The 23,026-nt window shown below is 35.4% G+C and overlaps 2 protein-coding genes across 4 annotated transcripts in view; both read left to right on the top strand.

Moving 5' to 3' along the window:
* Positions 1 to 23,026, top strand: part of LOC108143173 (venom dipeptidyl peptidase 4) — an 86,350-nt gene that overhangs the window by 32,809 nt on the left and 30,515 nt on the right. The window contains exon 1 of one of the 3 annotated variants that reach the window (XM_017267418.2): positions 8,282 to 8,409. The exons of 1 other annotated variant lie outside the window; for it this stretch is intronic. The gene's annotated coding sequence lies outside the window, so the exon portion shown is untranslated. Of the gene's footprint in view, positions 1 to 8,281; positions 8,410 to 23,026 lie in introns of those variants that run through there. One more of the 3 variants, XM_017267420.2, reaches the window with a different exon arrangement.
* On the top strand, positions 6,367 to 7,188 carry LOC108143180. Its single transcript, XM_017267430.2, has 2 exons — positions 6,367 to 6,712; positions 6,773 to 7,188. The coding sequence occupies exons 1-2, from the start codon at positions 6,367 to 6,369 to the stop codon at positions 7,099 to 7,101; spliced, it is 675 nt and encodes a 224-aa protein (XP_017122919.1). The 3' UTR covers positions 7,102 to 7,188.

Genomic DNA, 23,026 nt, shown 5'->3' with positions numbered 1-23,026 from the left:
TTTAGTGTATTTTTTAAATGGTCGGCTTGCACGCCGAGTTGATCCATTTTCTGGCAGCACTTCGTCAATTTTTGTAGTTTTTTACCCAGGATTTCCTTTTCTTTTTGAAGTTCCCTAATGCGATCTTTTAAGTCATCTTGAATCATTAAGCAATTTATTTGTCTTCCTGTTTTATCTTTGGGAGACCAACGTTTGGGACGTTCCGAAGAAGCCGTTGAGCATATATGAGTGTTTTGTAACTCTTGAACTTCAAATTTAACTTTAGATAATTTTTCCACATTTTCCTGGCAAATTTGCAGTGTTGCATTAAAACTTGTTGTCTGAAAGTCCAATTCGTCCAGTTTATTAAAAAGTTTTTCGATGAGGTTCTGCATGTTTTTGATTTTCGTTTCAAAATCAAGAAAGTCACTTTTTTCGAAGTCGGATCCATTTTCATTGCCACAAAGTTTTTCGTACTTGTCAATTATTTGTTTAATATTTTCACCACGGTCTTCGATAGTTGTTTTAGCAATGGCTGTTATGTCATCTTGATTCCGCTGCTTATCCATCAGTTCTTTTATTTTATCATATAGCTTTTGGTTCTGTTCATCTGCTTCGCTTTTGGTCGTTTTTACTTTAATGTCTAGTGCCTTAATTTGTCTCTTTAATTCGGCACAACATTTGGTAGTTGCTTTATATTCAACCATTTCTTTTTGAAACGTATCCAACCTTGCTTTAAGTTCTTTTATATTATCTTCAAAGTATTTTAGTTTATCGCGTAGTTCGTCTTTCTCTTTAGAGTTTTCTGCATCAACCTCACTTAATTTTGCTAACAGTTTCTGCACAATTGTTTCCATATCATCTTTAAGCATTTGAATGGAATCTTGCAGGTTACCACAACAGCTTTTAAAACCCTTATCCAAGGTTCTTTTGATCTTGGGTAATATTTTTTCGATATCGCTTCCAAGATCTCCGGTCTGTTTAAGCTGTCCTTCTTGATCGATTGAATTGACATTTTCAATGATTAATTGCAAAGTGAATTCTTCATAGAAGTTGCACTTTGGCGGAGAAGAAGTTCCATTAAGGGAGCCTAATAGCGTTCCCAGGTCTGTCTGGAAGTTTCTCAACTGGGCATGAAGCTTCAGATGCTCAGTCATCCACGAGGAAATATCTTTGTAGTCTTCGCACTGTCCATAACTCGGAGGTGCTGTTATTTGATTAGAAATACTTCCGTGTCGATGAGTGTGATGGGACCCCATCGACGCAATTGCAGATAGCAATGGTAGTAGTGACGCAATCAATACCTGTGCATGATATTCGCAGTGTTGAATGAACACATCTTGGCAGTTGGATAAATTGAACTCACCTTTGGTTTCATTTTCGTCACGTTTACTGCGGTCCACGGACTTCTGTCGCCGGCCTGCCAAGTTCAACTAACTGGCAAAAAGAGAGAAAACTATTAGTAACCTTTTGCAAAGAGCGGTGACCACCAATCGATTTGCATGCTGTGCTTATTAACCGAGAGGGAAGCTACAGAAGTCTTAAGAGCTAAGAGTTTTCTACAAGAAAATTTTCAATTTAACAGTTGTTTTCACAAAATTAAAAAGAAATTAGCTTAGATAATTATTATACAAATTTGTTGTTCAACTTTATTAATTATACCGGCAATCTTAGGCTGACATAAATTGAAGCCAACTTAACTAATAAATTTGACGCAGTCGAAATATAATAAGAGCGAATCTTTCTCAAACCGACAAATAAATTTATTGTAAAACAATCTCTACAAACATATATTATTATCAAAGAATTTCCTAAAATACACCCAAAACCACAGGTTTGCTAACTCCCGCTGTCACCAAACTCAAACTTTTGGGCACCCCCGAAAAAGCAGCATAAATTTGTGGGAAACCCAATGCAATTCGCAATGCCCTGAGCAGCATTTACTCGTTATCATCGCACAGGTTGTGGCTACAGGGCCACTTGAAATGGATACCCAACAGGGAGCCAGAACTGCGGCTCCCGACCATCCAGGTCCACCAAACAAGACAACCCCCCAAGCTCCCGGCTCCCGCCTTTCGCTCCCCGCGGGTGGGCGGAAAACCTGAAATGGAAAACAATTTCAGCTACGCAAACACGGCGGGAAGGCCAACAGAAAAATAAAGAAAGGGAAGCACAAAAATTAAATTGCTAAGCGGAAAAGCAGAAAAGCTGAAAAAATGAGGGAACCAAAACTGAAATCACAGCAAAAGTTGAACCGCAGAAATAAAGTGAAATATATATACACATTTATATGCTTTGCTCGGATGCTGGGGGATTTCGAATAATTTCAGCTCAAGGTGTTTGCCCAGCCATCGAGCGAGGAGATTAGTTTAATTAGTCAACGTGGCGTATGCGTCATGCGGTGGCAAGCCACCAGAAACGTGCCACATGCGACGACGGAAGGTAGCACCGCCAAAAATGCAATCGAACTTTTCGCGTTTGACTTGCGGTAGTTGGAAGGGAAAAGTCACCGGAAAATCTGGGGAAATTCGGGGGTTGCAGGGCGACAAGACAGATGCAAATGATAGGTGCTATGGCCCGGGGCATAGCAGCAACTTGAAACTTTTTTAAGTAGTTGGCATAGTTGAGTTGAGCAGCTTCGGAAAATTGGTAAGCGTCGCTCAAGCCAGGCAAGCGATACTTAATAGCCAGAATAATGCGTAAATTTTAATGGTATTTTCTGAGATATCAAAAACGTTTTTATTTTTACCCAAGCCATTCTTGTTCGTTCTACAAAAAACAATTGTAAATGTGCAGTCAATTGTAAAATATTCATCAAAAATTCTCTTTTGTTATACATTCTTATTGATTTTATTGGAGCCATTTACCCTATTAAATGGCTAATGCCAGTGCAATAGGAGATTTAAGATAATTTAAAGTTTATTTACTTTATAATTGACTTTTGTTTTACTTTACTTTTAGGTGGGCTTATACGACCATGATGTATTTTAAAAAACATTTTGATGTCAGTCTTATCAAGGTGTGATTTAAATTAAATCGGCTGAGGCTGATTAAAGGTATTTAAGTGACATTTAACGAATAGTATACATATTTTAAAATGAGTATTTGTTTTTTATTTACATATATTTTTTAATGTATATAAGATTGTAAAGATTTATTTTGTATTGATTTTATTTAAATTCAACTTACATTAAGCTGTCATCTTTTCTATTGACCCATCTCAACCTATTTTTCGGTGACCTTTAACATTTGGTTCTCGGCATTTATCATCAATTATGCTGAAAATTCCGAAAAAGGTTGCCTTGATTGAAATACTACATAAAATTGAGCAAAATATGTGTCGCTGAATAAAAACCGATCCGAAACCTGATAAGCAAACACAGACAGAGAAATAAAGACACCCTCTCCATTCCGCAATAAATCACCTTTCAACCGCTCATCAATTTCCAAAAGTTCACATAGAAAGGGGATGGTGAACAAAATACGGGAGTGCCAGAACCTTAGTTAACTGCTATAATCCACCCAATCAATCAACCTGCTTTCAATTATTTTTTATATTCTCTAAACATTTTTCTTGACGGTAAATATGTACAAAGTATTTTATATCGTGAACTTTAACATATGTGTAAGCAAGTCTAGATTAAATTTAGAGCATATTAATTCTATTTCCATTTACGTAAATAAAATTTATTTTCTTTTTTCAGTTTGGAAATTCACAAAAAGAATTACTTAAGTAAAGATATCTTTCTCATTTAAAAACATTTTTTTGAAACTCTAAATGTATGCTCTAAATGAACAGTATGCGTTAAAATTCATTTTTGTGTATAAATAAAATGTAAATAACGGTGTAGAGCTATTCTACTAATTTAGGCCAAGTAAAGAAGAAGAAAGCTTTAAGCAGTATTTATGTAAAATTAATATTATCTTTAACCCTTACAAATTACCTAAGAAGGTAAACTTGTAGTTGTTTAAATAAAACAGACCAGAAATACATTAGTTTTAAGTTAAACTACCAAAAAAAGATAGATTTTGTGATATATGCATGCATGTACCAAATAAGTTCAACATAGAGCAAACAAAATTGAGAAAAATTGGCAAAGCATTTCCTTTGCGATAAGAGCTCAGTTTTTGTGTGAACATGAGCATGTCCGTGTGAGTGTCTGCATTCATGCATAGGAATAAGCCGATAAAACCCTGACAATTGTGTCATGGAGTAGCGTTTTAGTTTTGGGATTGGACTTAATGCCTCTTGACTTCAATTTGCATAGTCGGCTTAGCAACGTTAGTGCAATGATTGAATGGCAAATTGATAGAATTTGGCATTTACCAGTTGACAGCTGAAAAAAAGCTTTTTCCGGACGGAGAAAACGGAAGGAAAATTAAACTGATGGCTTTGTAGACTTCAGTTCAATTTTAATTTGTGCTCGTTTTAATTATCGAAGTAGCTAAAGGAATGCTTATTCAAATGTTATTATAACCATAATTTATATTAATTTAATTTGAATGTAATATCTTTACAATTCAATACAATTCATTTTAATCAAATACGAACTATTTTTAATCTTATGTTTCCCACATTTACTTAATTGGTTTAATATTAAATTATACAATTTTGAATTGAATAGTCAGATATTTTTTCATCAGTGTGAGTTTTCATTTCTTTAAAATTATCTTTGGCCTATATATAGCCGAGTTTATTCATTAAATTCATCTCATCATTAATCTTTTAACTATCTCTCGTAAAACCTTCTCTGAAGTTGACCTTTATATTGTTAGCAATGTAAAAAGAAAGCCCTCATCATATTGACTTTGACCTAGACCGCAAGTCGTTTCGAGCCCGCAGGATAGGCAATTAATCCAATTAGGACAGAACATATTTGCTTCTCATTAAAAATGAAGTCCTCTGCTCTTGTTCGGACTGAAGGGCTTTGACCAATTACCAAGCATTTTTTCGTTCACTTTCGCACATTTAAAAATTAAATAGAAGGGATGAAGATAAAGAGATTGCCAGAGCGGCTTTGGAATCCCTTTGCCAGCAACTTAAATGAAAATTAAGCCATCTGCCTTAATTTTGCTTAAGTGCTTACCCTGCGAGTGGGCGCAGGCGAGGACACGTTTGCCCACAGGACAATCAATTATGAATGCAACACCAAACAGCAGCCCGGCAAAAGAGTCTGTGTTAAAAGTAAAGTTCACGTGGTTGCGAATCTTTTGGGCGGATAATGATGATAATTATATGTTTTTAGTGACATTGATTTGTCGCCTCTAGGGTGGGGAGGAAAATTCTCATAATATTTAATTCATTAGCCAACTAATCGGCTTACCCGGATAATTATAATAATTGATGTCAATTAGCTAATTGGAGGACCACCCAAGCAGGCCACGTACTCCGTCTCAGCTGTCTCCCCTATGTTTCTCAGACCAGTTTCTCAGTACAGTCACCAACTGCAAACCAATCAGATAACATATACTACCAAAATAAATTTAAATAAAATCTATATTTTTTACACATATAATGAACATGAGAAGTCTTGCCGTGCGGTCTATGTTCCTGAATTGTCTCCGGGAAAATGCATCCAATATGCGACTGGAGCACGAGGATCTGGGCCGTCGCATCGCCATTTCACTGGCCAATTCTCGAAAAACTCTGGATAACATCGAGAACATGAGTCTTGAGCTGCAGAAAATGAAGGAAACTATCCATGATGCCCTTAACACCATTCGCAGAGATGCATCTAAAGAAAATAGGTCTTGTCGAATGCTTCTGAACATTCTATTTATAGTTGTTGCTGAATTCGATTTGGAGGACAAATTAGATCCGAAAATTGTAACTCGGATGCTTATTGACTGTGACTCGAAAACTAATAAGCCAGTTCAACCAGCAATTGAAGGCAATAATTCTTGTTCCAAGCCCGTTGATTATTCCAATGCAGAGCAACATGTAAAGACCGTCTCCAATCAATGTAATGCTTCTATGACTGAGTTTGTTGCTGTACCCAAACTTAAAAATGCTATAAAGGATTTTCAGACAATTATACCTAGTTCAAACTTAAATGATAAGGAAGTAAATGGATCCGCTAATGTTTCTATTTCCCACATTGATTTTGAATAGTCAAAAGGGCAAAACAACATATGTTTTATATTTTTTAAGGACTCAATTAAATTGGCCTGGTCAGTCAATTAAAAGTAAGGTTCACGTGGTTGCGAGTCTTTTGGGCGGATAATGATGATAATTATATGTTTTTAGTGACATTGATTTGTCGCCTCTAGGGTGGGGAGGAAAATTCTCATAATATTTAATTCATTAGCCAACTAATCGACTTACCCTGATAATTATAATAATTGATGTCTATTATCTAAATAATTGGAGGACCACCCAAGCAGGCAATGTATTCCGTATCAGCTGTCTCCCCTATGTTTCTCAGAACAGTTTCTCAGTACAGTCACCAACTGAAAACCAATCAGATAACATATACTACCAAAATAAATTTAAATAAAATCTATAAATTTTGTACACATATATTGAACATGAGAAGAAGTATTGCCGTGCGGTCTATGTTCCTGAATTGTCTCCGGGAAAATGCCTCCAATATGCGACTGGAGCATGAGGATCTGGGCCGTCGCATCGCCATTTCACTGGCCAATTCTCGTAAAACTCTGGCTAACATTGAGAACATGAATCTTGAGCTGCAGAAAATGAAGATAACTATTCATGATGCCCTTAACACCATTCGTAGAGATGCATCTTACGAAAATAAGTCTTGTCGAATGCTTCTGAACATTCTATTTATAGTTGTTGCTGAATTCGATTTGGAGGACCAATTAGATCCGAAAATTGTAACTCGGATGTTTATCGACTGTGACTCGAAAACTAATAAGCCAGTTCAACCGGCAATTGAAGGCAATAATTCTTGTTCCAAGCCCGTTGATGATTCCAATGCAGAGCAACATGTAAAGACCGTCTCCACTCAATGTAATGCTTCTATGACTGAGTTTGTTGCTGTACCCAAACTTAAAAATGCTACAGATGATTTTCAGACAATAATACCTAATTCAAACTTAAATGATAAGGAAGTAACTGAATCCGCTAACGTTTCTATTTCCCACATTGATTTTGAATAGTCAAAAGGGCAAAACAACATATGTTTTATATTTTTTAAGGACTCAATTAAATTGGTCTGGTCAGTTAATAAAAATAATTCGTGTAAATTGTTTTGTATCATTTAATGCTCTAATTAATTCAAGAACATTATTTATTGGTTTTAATCATTTTATACAGTGTTTCAGGTACTGAGGTTCTATTTACTTTTACCATATTAATATTACATGGACATATGTTTGGGTATATATTGAAACTATTGACGGAGACAAGACTTAAAATACATATTTTGAAACACTTCACGCTGACTAAAAAATATCGTTTGTTTTTTCTTTAAAAGATAAATGCATTCTTTTAAATAGTTTAATAAATCTTGTTAACAAAGTCACAGCCAACATAAGAATAAATCTTCCTTTTCTTAAAATTAAACTGAAAATAAATTAGTAAAAAATCTAGCCGTATTATAAAAAAAATTAAAAATAAAAATTAAAGAAACTGAGAAAAGCGTAAAAAATAAAACACGTGTGCCTTGAAGCAAAGCATCTGCCAACATCTTTGCATAAGCATTTTCCATATTTCGTTTAACAGAAAAATCATATTAATATTTAATTTGGAAGGAATCATTGCTAGGAGCTCAGAATAACAAACTCTCCACTCTTTACTTCCTTGAACCGACGAACCTCAAAATTGTCCATAAAAACACAAAGTAATGGGCAAACTTTGCACTCAAAAAACAAACAGAAGAGCACGCATATTCTATCACAAAATTTTCCGGCCGCAAAGCGGAGGCAACATTACGTATACGTACTGTTAAAAGCCGCATCCAGGGCTAAGGAGAAGCCCAGCTGGTAATCCTAGTGGTGTGCAGACCCAGCATCCACACTCCTAAACAATTTGTCGGCGATTTGTCGGCAAACTTGAGCGACACTACATACTACATACGCACCGAGTGAGCCATATTGCACATTCGCCCCGTGTGACCCACAGAGGAATAACGAGAATAACGAGGTTAAATGACCAGCTGAGCAACCTGTTGACTCCGCTCTCTCCTCTCGCAAACAGCCGAAACCACTCGACGGTGTCTTTGTTTTGCTCCGCTCTTTCGCCGGCAAGCAGCCATTTGCACTCACCCAACTGCTGTTTTGAACTCACTCCGAGCGCTTCTCGCTTGGCGTCGGTTCTCCAGCTGCTGTAGCCTTCAGTTGCCCTCAGTTGCCGCTTGTGAGTCGCCACGTACGGTTCGTACGGTATCGGTTGCGGATCCGGGTCCCAGAAAGTCTGCGTCGCGCTAAAAATCCAGTTTACGTCGCATTTCCAGAGCGGGAGTATACGTAAGTGACGTTCGCGTGCCCAAAGTCAGTTTGGTTGGGGAGCAGATAAAGATAAAGATACATTACAATGGAATTTAATTACGAAAACAAATTTTTGTACTGCCTTTTCGAAAAATATATCCAATCCTTACACTATAAAAAAATTGTTTAAACTTAATAATAAAATAAGAAATCATTGGCAGCAATCGATCAAAAACTAACACATTTTACAAAAGATAATTATATAAATTTGTCAAGAATAAAAGCGTTTCTCTTCGCGCTGGTCAAATTTGAATCCAACTTAAATGTTACAAATTTCTGCTTTTTTTTTTGTAAAATTTAAAAACAAAATTAATATGATCTTGAAAAATTTAAAAACATTTTTTCTGTGTATATTTATAACTATCTATCTCCCCATTAGAATTTGGTTATGCTCCGCCTTCGCCAATTCGGTTTTCATTCAAATTAACTAGTTCTGCAATTCTCAATTTGACTTCTGACATCGGCCGTAATCAAATTTTGCCTTTCATTTACAACTTGTTATAATTCCGGTGCCGTTCGCAGCCGGAAACGTGCTCGCCGCCGTTTTGTCTACGCCACAAAATAGAATGAAGAAAAATGAAAACATAAAAAGAAACAAGACCGAAAGTAAAATAAACTTTGGCAGCAAAATATTTCTTCGGCATTTTTGTTGCAACATTTCTTGTTTATAAAAAAAAGGAACAAGACCGAAAAAATAACAAATGCATGTGAAGACATTTTGTCCGCAGTGTTATGAAGTGGTTAGAATCTTGGCTTGCACTTGTCTAAAAAAAAATATAATATATTCGTTGTGCATTTATGAATATAATATGTGGAGCATCCTTGGCTGGTTGCCGAAATGACAAAATGATGCATTAAACTAATTGGAAAAACTTTGGGTGCTTTGGTTGCTCTGTTAGTGCTCAGCGGAGTTGAAGAAAAGCCACGAGAAGTGAAAAGGAGTGTGTGATGTGGAAGGAATTAAAGAGTGGATATAATTGAATTAAGAGGCTGAGTAATCGGAAAAAATTAAAATAAAAACAGTGACTTATGAGTTATATAAATTACCATAAAATAATGACAAATGCCAGCGCATCATAACGGAAATTTCAGCCCTAACAATGGGAAATAAAGATATTGACAGCAACGGAAACAATTAAAAATAGTAAAAAAAAGGGAAAAAGTGAGAAAATAAATGCATATTTAAAGGCAACAATAAATAAATAAATTTTAAATGCCCATTCTTTTAAAAGTCCCACAAAATAATAACAAATATTTTATTTTCTGCATATAAATCCGCAATTGTAACCTCGAGTTTAATAAGCAAACCACTTATGTCTCCCACAATTTTCTAAACAATTACTCGTGTTAATTCGTCACTAACCTTGGTCAAAGTTGTTGCTTATTTACACAAGAGTGTCAAAATCGACCAGACAAGTAAACAAGAAAGCAAGAGCAAATATTTTAACAGAAATTGAAGCAATCAGCAAGCTAAGCCTAAGATATTCCCAAGAAGTTCGTGAGAAAATGGAACTTTATTATTTAAATAAAAAAGGTCAGAGGACCCTAGCAAGCGATTTAATGCAAATAAAGCAGGTTGAGGGTAAATTAAGTGCACAGATAAGGCAGTTGATAATGTGGTGTTGATTGGACTTGGGGGAATTTTAAGAGGTAAGAACACTAAGTGGAGGGAGGTCCCGCAATGTTCACATAATTGAAAAATAGATTTCTCTACACTCGGCTGAGAATTTGTGAATGCTTTCAGCATATTTATGTGCATACGGGGGTCCGACTGTGTATTCGGCCAGCTGTCCAAGAATCTAGGCCGTTTAAATTGCTCCCCGTTCTCTACACATATAAACTTTGACTATATTTAGATTTCTATTATATATGCATACTACTTGGCGTATGAGTAATGTTCCAAAAACTGAAAACAAATTGTTAAGTTTATACGACTTTATAAAAGCTTAGCTTTGCTCAAAATTGGTCTCTGCAAGCCAATTGTTTGAGATTTTATTAGAATTTTTTATATAAATTAAACGTGCTTGTCATGAAAATATCCCATGAGAACAACATATATTCAAACAAATAAAACTATTAAATCTGGAAACTCATGAAACTTAAAAAAAGAGAAGCGAGCAAGTGCAAGCAAATACTCATACGTATTTAAGGCGTGCATATGTATAAGCTCTCTTCAAAGCTTATCAAAACAAAATCAAAAAAGGAAGATTTGTTGTTATACGCGAAATTAAATCTGTTTGGTTTAGCTTTATTATTATTTTTTGAATGAATAACTACTTTTAGTTGACTTAATATTTAATTTTCCAGCAATTATTATATTTTCGTTATTATGATGTCATTAAGTGAACGCGAAAATTATTTAATGAACTTGTATTTTTGCAATTAAACAATTTATGAAGCGTGCTTAACTCGAATGAACCTTAATTATTTTTACTTTTCGAAAGATAATTTCTTAACATTTAATAAAGTTATCAGATAAATAAAAACGATTCAAAGCTAAGTATTAAAAACAAAATATAAGCTCTACCCATTACAAAATCACCTAACTTTTTGCTTTTTATTTATATTTAAATTAAGGTTATTAAGTTTCAGGGTATTAATGTTGTTTTATTTTAATAGGCTTTTATTACAATATATACTATTCAAAAATACACCACTATTAAAACTGAATTTTCAAGTTCAAGATTTCCATTCACAAAAACAAAAGTTCTGCGTCCTGTAAGAAATTAAAATAAGCGGAATAAAGTGCGAAAGCAAATTTCTTCATTGGAAACAATTATGAAAAAAAAGAATAACGTGTTGCAATTGAATTTCATATGCAAATTAGTGATTGTCCGACCATTAAAATTTTCAATGACCTGCCACTACATATGACACGTTACACAATAATAACGGGAAAAATGTAAAAAAAAAGAATGAAAAATAATTGATATAATTTAATGAGAAAACCAGAAAAGCCAACAATTTTCGTCAGAAAGTCACTTAATAAGCCTGAACACAGAGAGAAAATGTAGAAATGTGAAAAAAATTATGAAAATAATTAAGCCGCCAGCAGCTAAAACAACAGCAGGGCTTGACAAAAACTTAACAACTTTATGCTGCCGGTCCGGCAGGTCTGTAAGCTTAATTAACACTAGGATTGCGGTTGGAAAGGAGATTTCCGTGGGCGGAATGGCGAGCTGCCGGCGCTAAATGTCAACAATAAGCTCGAGTGCGGCTGTTGCACTCCTCGCTTTCCGGCCATTTCCATTTGCCACCCATTTTGCAGTCCTTCGTTTTATGAATTTTGAGCAGCTTTCGCCTGCAGACTCTGCGGCAACAAATCTCCAGCGATATTCACGGAAATCGCTTAAATTGTGCAACCAAAATAAACGGATAGCGCGTTGAATTTATGCAAAAATGTAAAAAGTTTTGCCGAATGGGCCACGCTGCTCTGTCCTTTGAAACGTGTTGTTTTTTTTGACTCCGGCAGGGAGCTTCATTGCGCATTCAAGTGGCCCCGTTTGGCAAATGAAAATGAAAATAAAACCGAAAACTTGGACACACCGTCCATGCCCAATTGAGTTTGTTTCGGTTTCGGTTTCGGTTTCGGTTCGGGTTTGAAATATTGCCCCCGTTTCTTTATTTTTGGCCGGTCCCTGGATGATTTCACAAAAGTGCTGCATTGGTTTTTCGAGGTTCAAATGTCTGCATGGCATAGATTTCATTAACTTCACACAATTTTCACAGCCTAATTTGAGGAGTCGATATTTTGCGTATGCATCGCGTGCTGTGCGCGTGAAATAAAAACACGCCAAGCGCGTCCCATTAAAAGTCAAATAAAAAGTCGCAGACACAGTGCCACATTGACAATAAGGGAAGGACCGAAAAGGACCTTTGGTTTTGTTTCTTCACACAAAACCACATAAAAGAAAAAAGGGAGACGAGGTCGAACAGGAGCATCAAGTTTACCCTATAATTTAAACATTATTATGTATAATTAATTATACAATATAATAAATCACAAAGAAGTTAAAGCTAATCAATCTTGACTTTAGTGTTGAAAACAACAAAAACTTAAATTGAAAAAAAAATTACCAAAAATTTAAAACAATACTTTTTAGGGATAGGGATTTTAAGATTTAGGATTTTAAGTCCAAAATGCTCTGATTAATTTTGTATGCTCAACTTTAATGTTGCCAATTTTTGTTTGTAATTGTTTATTTGTTCTCCAAAAATATATGTTAAGACAACTTGTGGCGCAAGTTTAACTATGTTGAACAATTGCAATCAAAACACTTATTGAAGGAAGTTCAAGAGTCCAAACTTGACTACATATTGCCACAACATCTCATTTTCAGCGCTGACATTATATTTATTTTAGAACTAATTCTCTAATAAATTCAGCATGAATAATGAGCGTATTAAATGCGCAACATTAAACAACTCAATTATATAGCACTCACAGACCCCTCGATATATTTATTTGATCCTTTCGGAAGCGGTAATCAAGCCTCGCATTCCGCTTGAAATGAGCTAATTAAAGGACCATTTCAAATGGCCAACAAATTTTCGGTGTGCCAACCCTTCGGATCCGGATCCCCGCTTTTGCTGAGTGATTAATTTTCATATTTATAATAAAACGCTGAAAAGGTTGGACAAGCAAACACAGAAAAAACACACAAACAGCCGAAAGGAAAAAGGCGAAAAGAGAAAGAATAAATGAGAAAGCAGCAAAAAAATAACAAAATGGCCTACACAAATGCCAGCAAATGGCTTTACATGAGGGCCGGGATGAAGGAAAATCTGCTGAAAACATGCTCACTTTTATATGGTTTATATGCTCCATGGATCCCATATGAGCTGCATAATGAGTGGCATTGGGAGTGGGCGGCGGGGCAGTAAAGGGGCGTGGGATGTGCCCAACAAGTATAATTAACATTGAAAGCCGAGCGAGTGCGTCAAATGAGAAATGTGCAAACAAGTGTGGTGGGGTAGCGTGGGGTGGGAAATGTTTTAGGCGCTATGTGTAAGGGAGTGGGTGTGGGTGAACACACTCCAACACTCCTGCTCAATGGCCTTTCACGCACACACACCTTTTGATATTAAAATTAAAATGGCAAAGAGACCTTTGTGCCTTAAGCTTGATTAAAGCGGGTAGCTGATATAGATTTACTCCGGTCAAACTATCGGCTGGCCAGCAATCCTCTCCAGCTTTTTTTTCCGTTTCACTTAAATGTGGAGAAAACCCAAATCTCATTAAAGCACATAATTATATTTATTGCCACTGCAACTGTTCCACTGCTTTTCCATTTGCGGCTTGTGGACTGCGGTTTAGTTTATTTACAGTTTGGTGGGAATTTTATAGATCGCCATTTCCGAATTGTTGCACATATTTGCATAGGCATTCAATTAATTTTGATTTATATTAGCTTGATTAGCTAGATTAGGTTGTTAATTAAATATAAACTAGAAAATGTACTGATAATAGCAATTATAAAATGCAAGCAAGATTAGTTTTTGTTTTGACTTTCAGGCGTTTTCGTTTGTTGACACAGTGAAATATATTGAAATTCTAATTTATTAAATTTTGTTTAATGAGCTCTGATAGTTTTTTCGGTGAATTACATTGCGTGGCAAAAAAACGAACAAAACTAATTCTAAATATATTAATTGCACCATTGCATTGCATTGTTATACCAACTTACTATGATGTAACGAAATACCAATTTTATTTAGCTTTTGAAAAATATAAATATGGTTTTTGCTAAAGTAAAGGCTCAATAAAAAAAATGATTTATTTACGTTTATCTAAATGTCAATGATCACACATTTTATTTAGCTCACTGTTTACCTTTGTTATAATTGCTTTGTAAAGTAACATGAGCTTTTCCAATGGTTTAAAGTATGAACTTGAAAACTGTTCGTCGATGATTTATCTTTGTTTGATTATTTAAAATTATTACAAATTTTGCATTACAATAATTACCCGTCATGATATTTTGTAAATTGCCTTCGACTTGGCCACAAAACCAGATCCAGATGGTCAGTGTTGCGTAACAGCCAAGTTCCTTCTCCGGCAGATTAAATAAAATAAATTCTCTGGACAAAATGCGGGAGCTTAAAACCCAAAGTAAATACCAAAAACTAAAAACAATATCCGAGGAAGCGGGAGCCAAAACTTTTTATCAAGCGCTTAGTGGCACATCCGACAATTGACTGGCGGACAGATGGAGAGAGACAGACAATGGGGCACGGAAAGAGCGAGAGAGGGAAAACCCTATTCTCGTCGGGATTTGGTTGCATGTACGCAAGTGGCACTCCAATTAAAATGATTGTCTTAATGCCGGGCAGAGCGTCAATGGCTATTACATCGCGTCGAGTTGATTCAATCAGTCTATTTTTTTTTTTGGAGAGTGCTCCATCCGGCTGTTGAGCCACCAGTACCGCCCCCTCATTTTCCCATTCATCCATTCATTCACTCAGTCCATCCGTACAACAAAACTAAAATCATCACTTAATGTGCTGAAAATAACGCACTTGCACGTACTCGACTAATTTATTTGATTACCCTTACAATTACGGCGGGTTTTTTCTCTTTCACTCCGCCAGACAAGAAAAACAAGTTCTCTCGAGAAATTCCAAAGGTGATGATAGGGATGCCTTTGACTAATTAATTTTTTTTAAGTTTTAGTGGAGCTCCCAACTTCAGTCTAATGAAATTCACGCTGCTTTTGTGCCCATTAGTCTAATCGGATTGTCAAGTTTATGGACAAATGGCGGCAATTGCATTATCTAATCGGTGTATTAGAGGAATCCTAAGCCTTGAAGTGTGTAGGCCATAAGTTTATAACTGGCGATAAGAAACACTTATTTATGGTTTTCGTTTCAGTTTAGATGAAAAGTTTGAGAGACTTTGTCAACGGTAGTACAAGCTTTTAATATTTGATTGTAACAATTCTCAAGCGAATATAATCTTATTTAATTTAAAATATATTAGAAATGCAATAATTCCAAAGAAAAGAAATTTACTTTAATTCCTTACTGCTAATATGAACCCTCTTTTTAAATCTTTACACTTTTCATTATAAAGTTTTCTCATAAACAAATATCACTCATTTTTATTATTTGCAAATAGATGCTTAGTTTTTTTACAACTCTACAATTTTTATTATATATTCTACTATTTGCAAAAATTAGCTTGGACAATATAATTGTCCGCCATTTCACCCCTTTTCTTTATTAGATCCCAACTTCATCCAAATTAAACTCATTATGCCCCACTTGTCTGTCAAAGCTGCAGCTAATTTTCCCCTGCTCAGCAAAAGTTAGAAACTTAATTAACTCATTCCTCAACTACACTCCCTTCTCTTGTTCAGCTTTTTGAATTATTTGGCCAAGTTTGACATTTAAAGCAATTTAGTCAAAGAAATGCACAAAGTTTCTGGGGAAGCAAATGAATTGCAGAAAAAAGAGCGAAAACTAGTACCATATAAATCACATGTCTTGAGCAATCATCGATACCACAGTTATCGCCGAAACGAGCCTGATTATGAAGAACAGTCTGGAGTGTTTGCGGTGGGATTATCTAATCAATTGCTCGAATCATAAATTAGAATCAACAGCCCTAGTTTGTGTTTCACCATATCCCAGAAATGCAGGAAACCATTGACTTCAATGGGTCTTCCCCCAACCAACATTACTGTTTTTGACTGATTCCGTTTAAGCAGATGAACAAAGCACAAGCGTATCTCGTAGCTACTTATTTGCGTTCAAATTTCTAATTGAACACGCAAATTATGCTCGAAATGCCGGAAATGGAGATGGAAATGGTTTGGGTGCAAGCAAACAAGGGAATCTTGAACATGTTTGCCAATGACCGAAAGACAAAGGCACATTTCTATTTGATGACCTATCCCACTACGCAGTCTCCATTTCGGTTTTTTCTTTATTCGGTTTGAGTTGTAAACATTTGCACAAAGCAATACTGGAATTCTCCCAAAAGCGGGCTTAAAATCAATATTTAAATTGCAGGCAACTATTTTTGGAGGCCCTTGTGCACATAAAGAAATTTAGCATGAGTATTTGTGGTATCATGCAGCTTAAAGTTTACCAATTTTTACGTTTTTGCTTATATTTTAATTCGATTGAGTGAATAAATAGCGTTAGATCTATTAGGTTTAAGCATTTATCCGCTATATAAAGCAATGTTAGTATGTTACTAAAATGTGTTCTTATCAAAAAATAATTGTTGAATCATTTTAAAATCAATCAATTTTCCAGTGTAAAACCTAGAAATTTTATTGGGTCTCCATCGTATCGCTGTGGCCCAACCATTATGGATATGTGTATTTGTGTTTGCCAAGAACAAAAGGAACTTTGCAGCAAAACCTTGGGACACTTTGTTGTGCGATAGAGACCGACAGACACACGGAGAAAGAGAGCGACCAACTAACGACTGTTGCTAATTTGTTGTTTAAGCCCCCGTGGTTTGTTTTGATTTGGTTTGTTTTTATTTGCATTTCCTTGTGGTATATATATACATTTTTTTGCAGCTTCCATATTAATTAATAGCTTTGTTTTTTTGCTCGCCCATTGTCATTTTTTGGCAATGAGCTCCGGGCTTTTTGGCTTGATTAGCCCTGGGAATGAAAATCAAGGATTAAGCAAAAATACGTTATTTCTTAAACGAGCAAGCACAATTTGACTTTAAATGCTTTTCTTACGGGCTTAAGGTATCTTTCAATTAATCTTGCAATGTAGTTTGATTGAAAATTTTCAAGCTTATAATCCTTTTGGGCAAACTTATAATCTTTCAAGTTTTGCCAAAAGTTTGTCGCTTGAAAAATGTGGCCCGGAAAAGAGCAATTCAGCAAAAATGTTATAAAACTTTCTTTCAGCTGAAAGAAACCTGAACGGAAAAAAATGTGTATTCAAATGTAATAAACTTTCGAAGGCACCATTAGACCAATTAGTTGGGAATCCCATTCTCTTTAGTTAGGGTTATCACATTTGATTTTAGTTTGTGTGTGATCCTTGGCCTAGCCTCATTGTTAGTCACTCACTTATTAATATAATTGTCAGCTTATCAGTTGACTGGACTTGACAGGGGAAACTTTTTGGCCCGGTTTTATTGAAATTCTTTTCGTTTGGCTATTTGTTGACAGCATAAGATAAACTTGGTGTGGGCGGTGTTGCAGAGCCATAAATTGACCAAGTGACTCGTTGCCAGACTTAACTAAGGCTTTATCGGGCAGGCCTTATGACTTTGAAGAAAATGAATGAATTGTAAATCAAAAACTTAAGACAATATAATAAAACTTGAAGACAAATAACTTTGTCAAGTTTCACTTTAAGTAAACAGATTGAGAGTTGGAAGTTTTTTATGAAATACACGAAGAAATACGAATCGATTTTGATATTTTCTGTTATTGTCAAGTAAAAAGAAATTCTCGTATTATTTCAGTTTTCTTTCCATTCAATTGTGAACTTGATATCCTGTAATTTGTTGCTCCCACATTTCCATTTCTTCTTCCCAATTCGATTCCTTTAATCTCCAACTGAGTTCCCAAAGGACATTTAGCCAGATGTGAAGCTCATCCGGGTTGTTGTTTTTCTTTCGACTACATTCTTATCTAAGCAAAGGACACAGGCCAATTTTCGGGTTTTTGGCTTCAATTAGATGAATACAGTAAATATTTGATTTTATTGTAGGTGTTTCTTTGGGAGGACTATAGGTTTTTGGATCAAGTTGCTCCTTTGCATTTCGTTGTAACCATATTTTACGCTTCAAAAGCGCTTCACTAACTGAAACTGGAAGTACTTAAAGTTTACTTTTCGGCGGCTCCTTGAAACTTTGTTGTTGCTATTAAAACTAGTTTAACTACGCGTCTAGTGCATGCCGGAATTAATTTTTTTGTTCGCCGTACCCAACTTGACCAAGTTTGCCACTTTTTTTATTACCCTCGGCTTGGTTATTAAATACAATCTCCTTTACGTGAAGGCGACATTAATAAGCCCTGAACGTGTGGCCGTATATATAAACCGCCGTATATATTTGCGTGTGCACTGCAAGGACTACGTTAAAGTTGACAGCCTGCCTAGATCCCTGCTGCCTTACCTTAAATTAAATTTATATGCTTATTTATGAACTTGCAACAATGAAATATTTTTGCGACAAATAAAACTTGAGCCCAACGGGCTGGAAGATGGGTCGAAAAGGAGCGCCAGATGTGGTGGGCGCCGGCAGAAAGAGAAAGGTACAAAACGAACGAAAGAGACGGCAACATGAGGTGCGGCCAGTTGTAGTTTGATGGCTTTTGTAAATGGCGTTGGGAAAAAAATAAAGAGAAAAGGAAAGAAAAGAAAAGAAAAGTTGGGCGGTTGGGCGTCATTTACGCCCAGCTGTATGCTTCATAAGAGTATTTTTGATGGCTATTTAAGTATTTTGTTTGATTGCTTTTTTACGAAATGAGTTTTTGACTGACTCGTGTCATCGTAATGAAACTTCAATATGAAGCAAATAATCATATTTATGTGCACATGCAATAAGCAGGAAAAAGGAAATCGTTAAAGGTGATATGGGTTAAGTAAAGAGGATTAAGAAATGCCATAAGCCCGAGTTATGGTTTTAATAATCCCTTTGAAATGTTTCCTTAAATTTAATGGGTACCCTTTGAATACATAGCTAAAGAGTCATATTATTTCAGGATGTTCGTATTCGTTTTATTAAAGTTTCTTTAGTTCTCCAATTGAAGTTTGTTATAAATATATATATATATTTTCACAAGGAATTTAGTAAATCTTTTAAACAACAAAATTACTTAAAACCTAAAACCTTTGACTATGATTTATCCGCCATTCTATTTATAAATTTAAAAGTAATTCGTGATTTTTCTTTTGTCACAAGGCAGCACCTTCATATTTAATTAAAATTCACACTTCTGGCACTTCAATGGTGACCCTTAACCCCTTTTCACCACACACTCGCACATAATTCAATACCACAAATGCCATGGCGGAGTCTAATTGAGCCATTTAATTGTCATATAAATCTCAAATTTTATCGCTTTGAGACAGCCAAAGGAGCAACCGCAGAGCCAGAAGTTCCCAGGAGACAAAACAGAGTGGCTGGGCAGCAATAACAACTTTAATTTGACTTCGCTGAACTTGAATCTGGCCATAAGAAGCGACTTCTTGTATATCGTAAACATTTACGATATTCAATAAACTTTTATTCCCGACTGGGCGGACATTTTAAAGTTTTTATTTTTTTCGCCGCCTGTGGACAAACTGGCGCTGGTAAAACAGTTAATTGAAGTGCGTACTAGAGGGCAGAAGTGGCTTAAATGCGGGGAAAAAGGGGCAAGCTTTATGGACTCTTGGGCAGTAGTTGGCTTCCCATTTTTTGGTTTGGTTCCTCTAAGCTCTTTCTCCGTTCCCTTTTACGATTCCGTTGTCCCTTTTTTTCAGCCGACTAAGCTGCAACTCATGAGCGTACAAATTGAAGCCGTCGAGCCGGACTCGAAACCGTTTTCCACATCTAAAAATATTTTTTGTTTCAGCTCGTTTCTGCTTGCCTGCCCGACAAATTCCCAAACTGTAAATAAAATCGTTGCACTTTTTATACCCTTCAAGTGGGCATTTTTTACCCCAATGTTGAAGCAGAATTTCAAATCAGTAAACTACAAAGATGTTGCAAATAGGGATATACAAGAGTGCATCCTCAGAATAAAAGTGACAACAATTATTTATTTTATTGCAACTTATTTCAAATATATTAAATTGAAAATTATGTAGTTAAATAAGATATATATTTTTTTTTTTTAAATATAAATAAGTGTATTTTCCAAATCGGCTTGTGCTAGCCATTCTTTCTTCAAACTTTTTTGTTTTCCTTTGCCGCTTGAAAAGATTTCTTTCTTGTGGCAAAGTTGACTTTAAGTTCTGCAATTCGGCTCGGTTATGATTCCATTCACTGGGCCGACAATTTCCATAGATTGTGGTTGTAATTGCTGCACGTTTTTGCATTAGCCTTATTTGGTCCTGCGGCCTCCATGTGAAACGTGTTCCAGCGCCCGAAAGTCGGCTGCAATTTGCAGCCTTTCTGCGCCTTGACATGTTTGGTCTCCTTTAGCAACTTTCTATCTCTTCCCCGGCAAAGTGCTGGCAAACATTTTAAGCTCTTGGCAGGCCAACAGAAAACCGGGGAGAGAAGAGGGTGTGGCAGAACCAATTCCAATGCTCATTGCCAGGCTGTTGACATTTTAATAAAAATTATTCGCCGCATTGCAGGGGGATCGGTCGGGGGCGAGAATGCATTCGGGGAGAAAAGACCCCAGTGCGATTGCGTTTTGCAGGAGCTGGAACGGGTAGACAAATGATTTGAAAACGCATTCATTGCCAGCAAAATGTGTGCGAAAATTAATGCGAGAGCAACCATTCAAAGAATCCGTAATGAAAACCGATAAACACTAGCAATGCAGCATTCCGAATGAACGAGCACAATAAAACGGAATGATTAGGCTTAAAAGTCCCCCTATTTAAGAGGTCTTTGGCCTTCATCAAGGCGATTTTGCATATCGATTATAACATTTTCTATACTAGCAAAAAAAAAAACACAAATTAAACACGAATCTTATTTATAAAGCTAAAAGCTTGTGAGTCTTTATATTAATTTTTAAACTATTTTTTGTAATTAGAGTATTCTCCATTCCTATGCAGATTCTTACCGTGTTGCCATAACTGTTATCCACTCCTCTTAACATTTTAACACCCGGCTAATTTACGACATAATTAAAATACAACCAACGAAAATGAGAATAAATAAAATGGGCCAAAAGTCACACTCTTAAAATATTACTACGAAAATATTGGACACTCAGTCGTAAATTTTCACACAAAAAACGCAAACACATTGACCTCCAATAAAGTGAACATTTTTTCACATCAAATGGGAGAAAAGACAACAAAAATCGAATTGACAAAAAGGAAAATATTCCAAATGCAAATGAAAAAGGGAGAGAGCAAAGAGGGCAAGGGAAAATAAGTTGTAGGCAAATAAATTGCATTATCGTTGATTTGCAAAAAAATTTATTGCATATAAACAAATTGCTGAGGCAAATCTATTGTTGTGTCCGTGTCTGCCGGGAAAAATGGCGAAGCGACTACAACAAAAATCAAAAGGCAATCAAATCCTCAAATAACCCCAAAAGAAAAAATTTTGTGTAATATAATTCACTTTTACCATAGGGACACAAGGCATAAAAACCCCATGAAAAGTTGCAGGAAACAACCCGCTGGCATGACTGTATAAAATATTGGGAAGGTTGGTCTGTAGGTTTGCCATTAGTTATCCTACTTATTTTAGAAAAGGAAGGGCGGGTGTCGAATGCAAAAGAGTATCAAAATAAATTTTGTAAGTCAATGATAAACAACAGATTACAGCTCATTACTAATTTTTTTTTTTATTAAGCAAGTTAAATTTAAGCATGGGTATTTTTATACCCTTGCAGAGGGTATTATAATTTCAGTCAGAAGTTTGCAACGCAGTGAAGGAGACGTTTCCGACCCTATAAAGTATATATATTCTTGATCAGCATCACTAGTAGAGTCGATCTAGCCATGTCCGTCTGTCCGTCCGTCTGTCCGTCTGTCCGTCCGTTTATATGCAAACTAGTCTCTCAGTTTTAAAGCTATCTGCATGAAACTTTCCCAAAAGTTGTCTTTCTATTGCAGGTAGTATATAAGTCGGAACGAGCCGGATCGGACGACTATAGCATATAGCTCCCATAGGAACAATCGGAAAAATAATTGAAAAAAAATATAACTTTGCTGTTTTTTAATTTTTTGTTTTGTTCTTCGACATAAAGCAATGGTTAAATATTTCAGAATTATGTTTAAAATTTCATCAAAATCGGACGACTATAGCATATAGCTCCCATAGGAACAATCGGAAAAATAATTGAAAAAAAATTGTAACTTTGCTGTTTTTTAATTTTTTGTTTAGTTCTTCGACATACAGCAATGGTTAAATATTTCAGAATTATGGTTAAAATTTCATCAAAATCGGACGACTATAGCATATAGCTCCCATAGGAACAATCGGAAAAATAATTGAAAAAAAATTATAACTTTGCTGTTTTTTAATTTTTTTTTTAGTTCTTCGACATATAGCAATGGTTAAATATTTCAGAATTATGTTTTAAATTTCATCAAAATCGGACGACTATATCATATAGCTCCCATACAAATAATAAAAATATATAAAAGAACAATCCAATAATTAAGCTGCAAATCGTCATAGCTTCAATGTTTTTAAACATATACGCAAGTAAATCATAATTTTAATGTTTTCAAAAATATTTAATTCTTGCGATAGCTGCAAGGGTATATGAACTTCGGCTTGCCGAAGTTTGCTTTCTTTCTTGTTTACTATATGTTTAACATTTATAATTATTTAGAAGCTCGATAAATCTAACTTTAACTTTTGGAAAACGAATTCTATTTTTTTTTTATACTTTGTATACTTGCTTATGATTAACATTTCGGATAAAATCATTTAAAAACAAATTTTTTTGTTACAAACTTAAGATTATGGTCTGTTTGCTAACAGTTT

Source organism: Drosophila elegans, unplaced genomic scaffold (genome assembly GCF_018152505.1).
Source record: "Drosophila elegans isolate 14027-0461.03 unplaced genomic scaffold, ASM1815250v1 contig_208, whole genome shotgun sequence".
In the NCBI taxonomy this organism is placed as follows: Eukaryota; Metazoa; Arthropoda; class Insecta; order Diptera; family Drosophilidae; genus Drosophila; species Drosophila elegans.
Note: the sequence above shows the minus strand (reverse complement) of the source record. Positions and strands in the feature narration are given on the sequence as shown.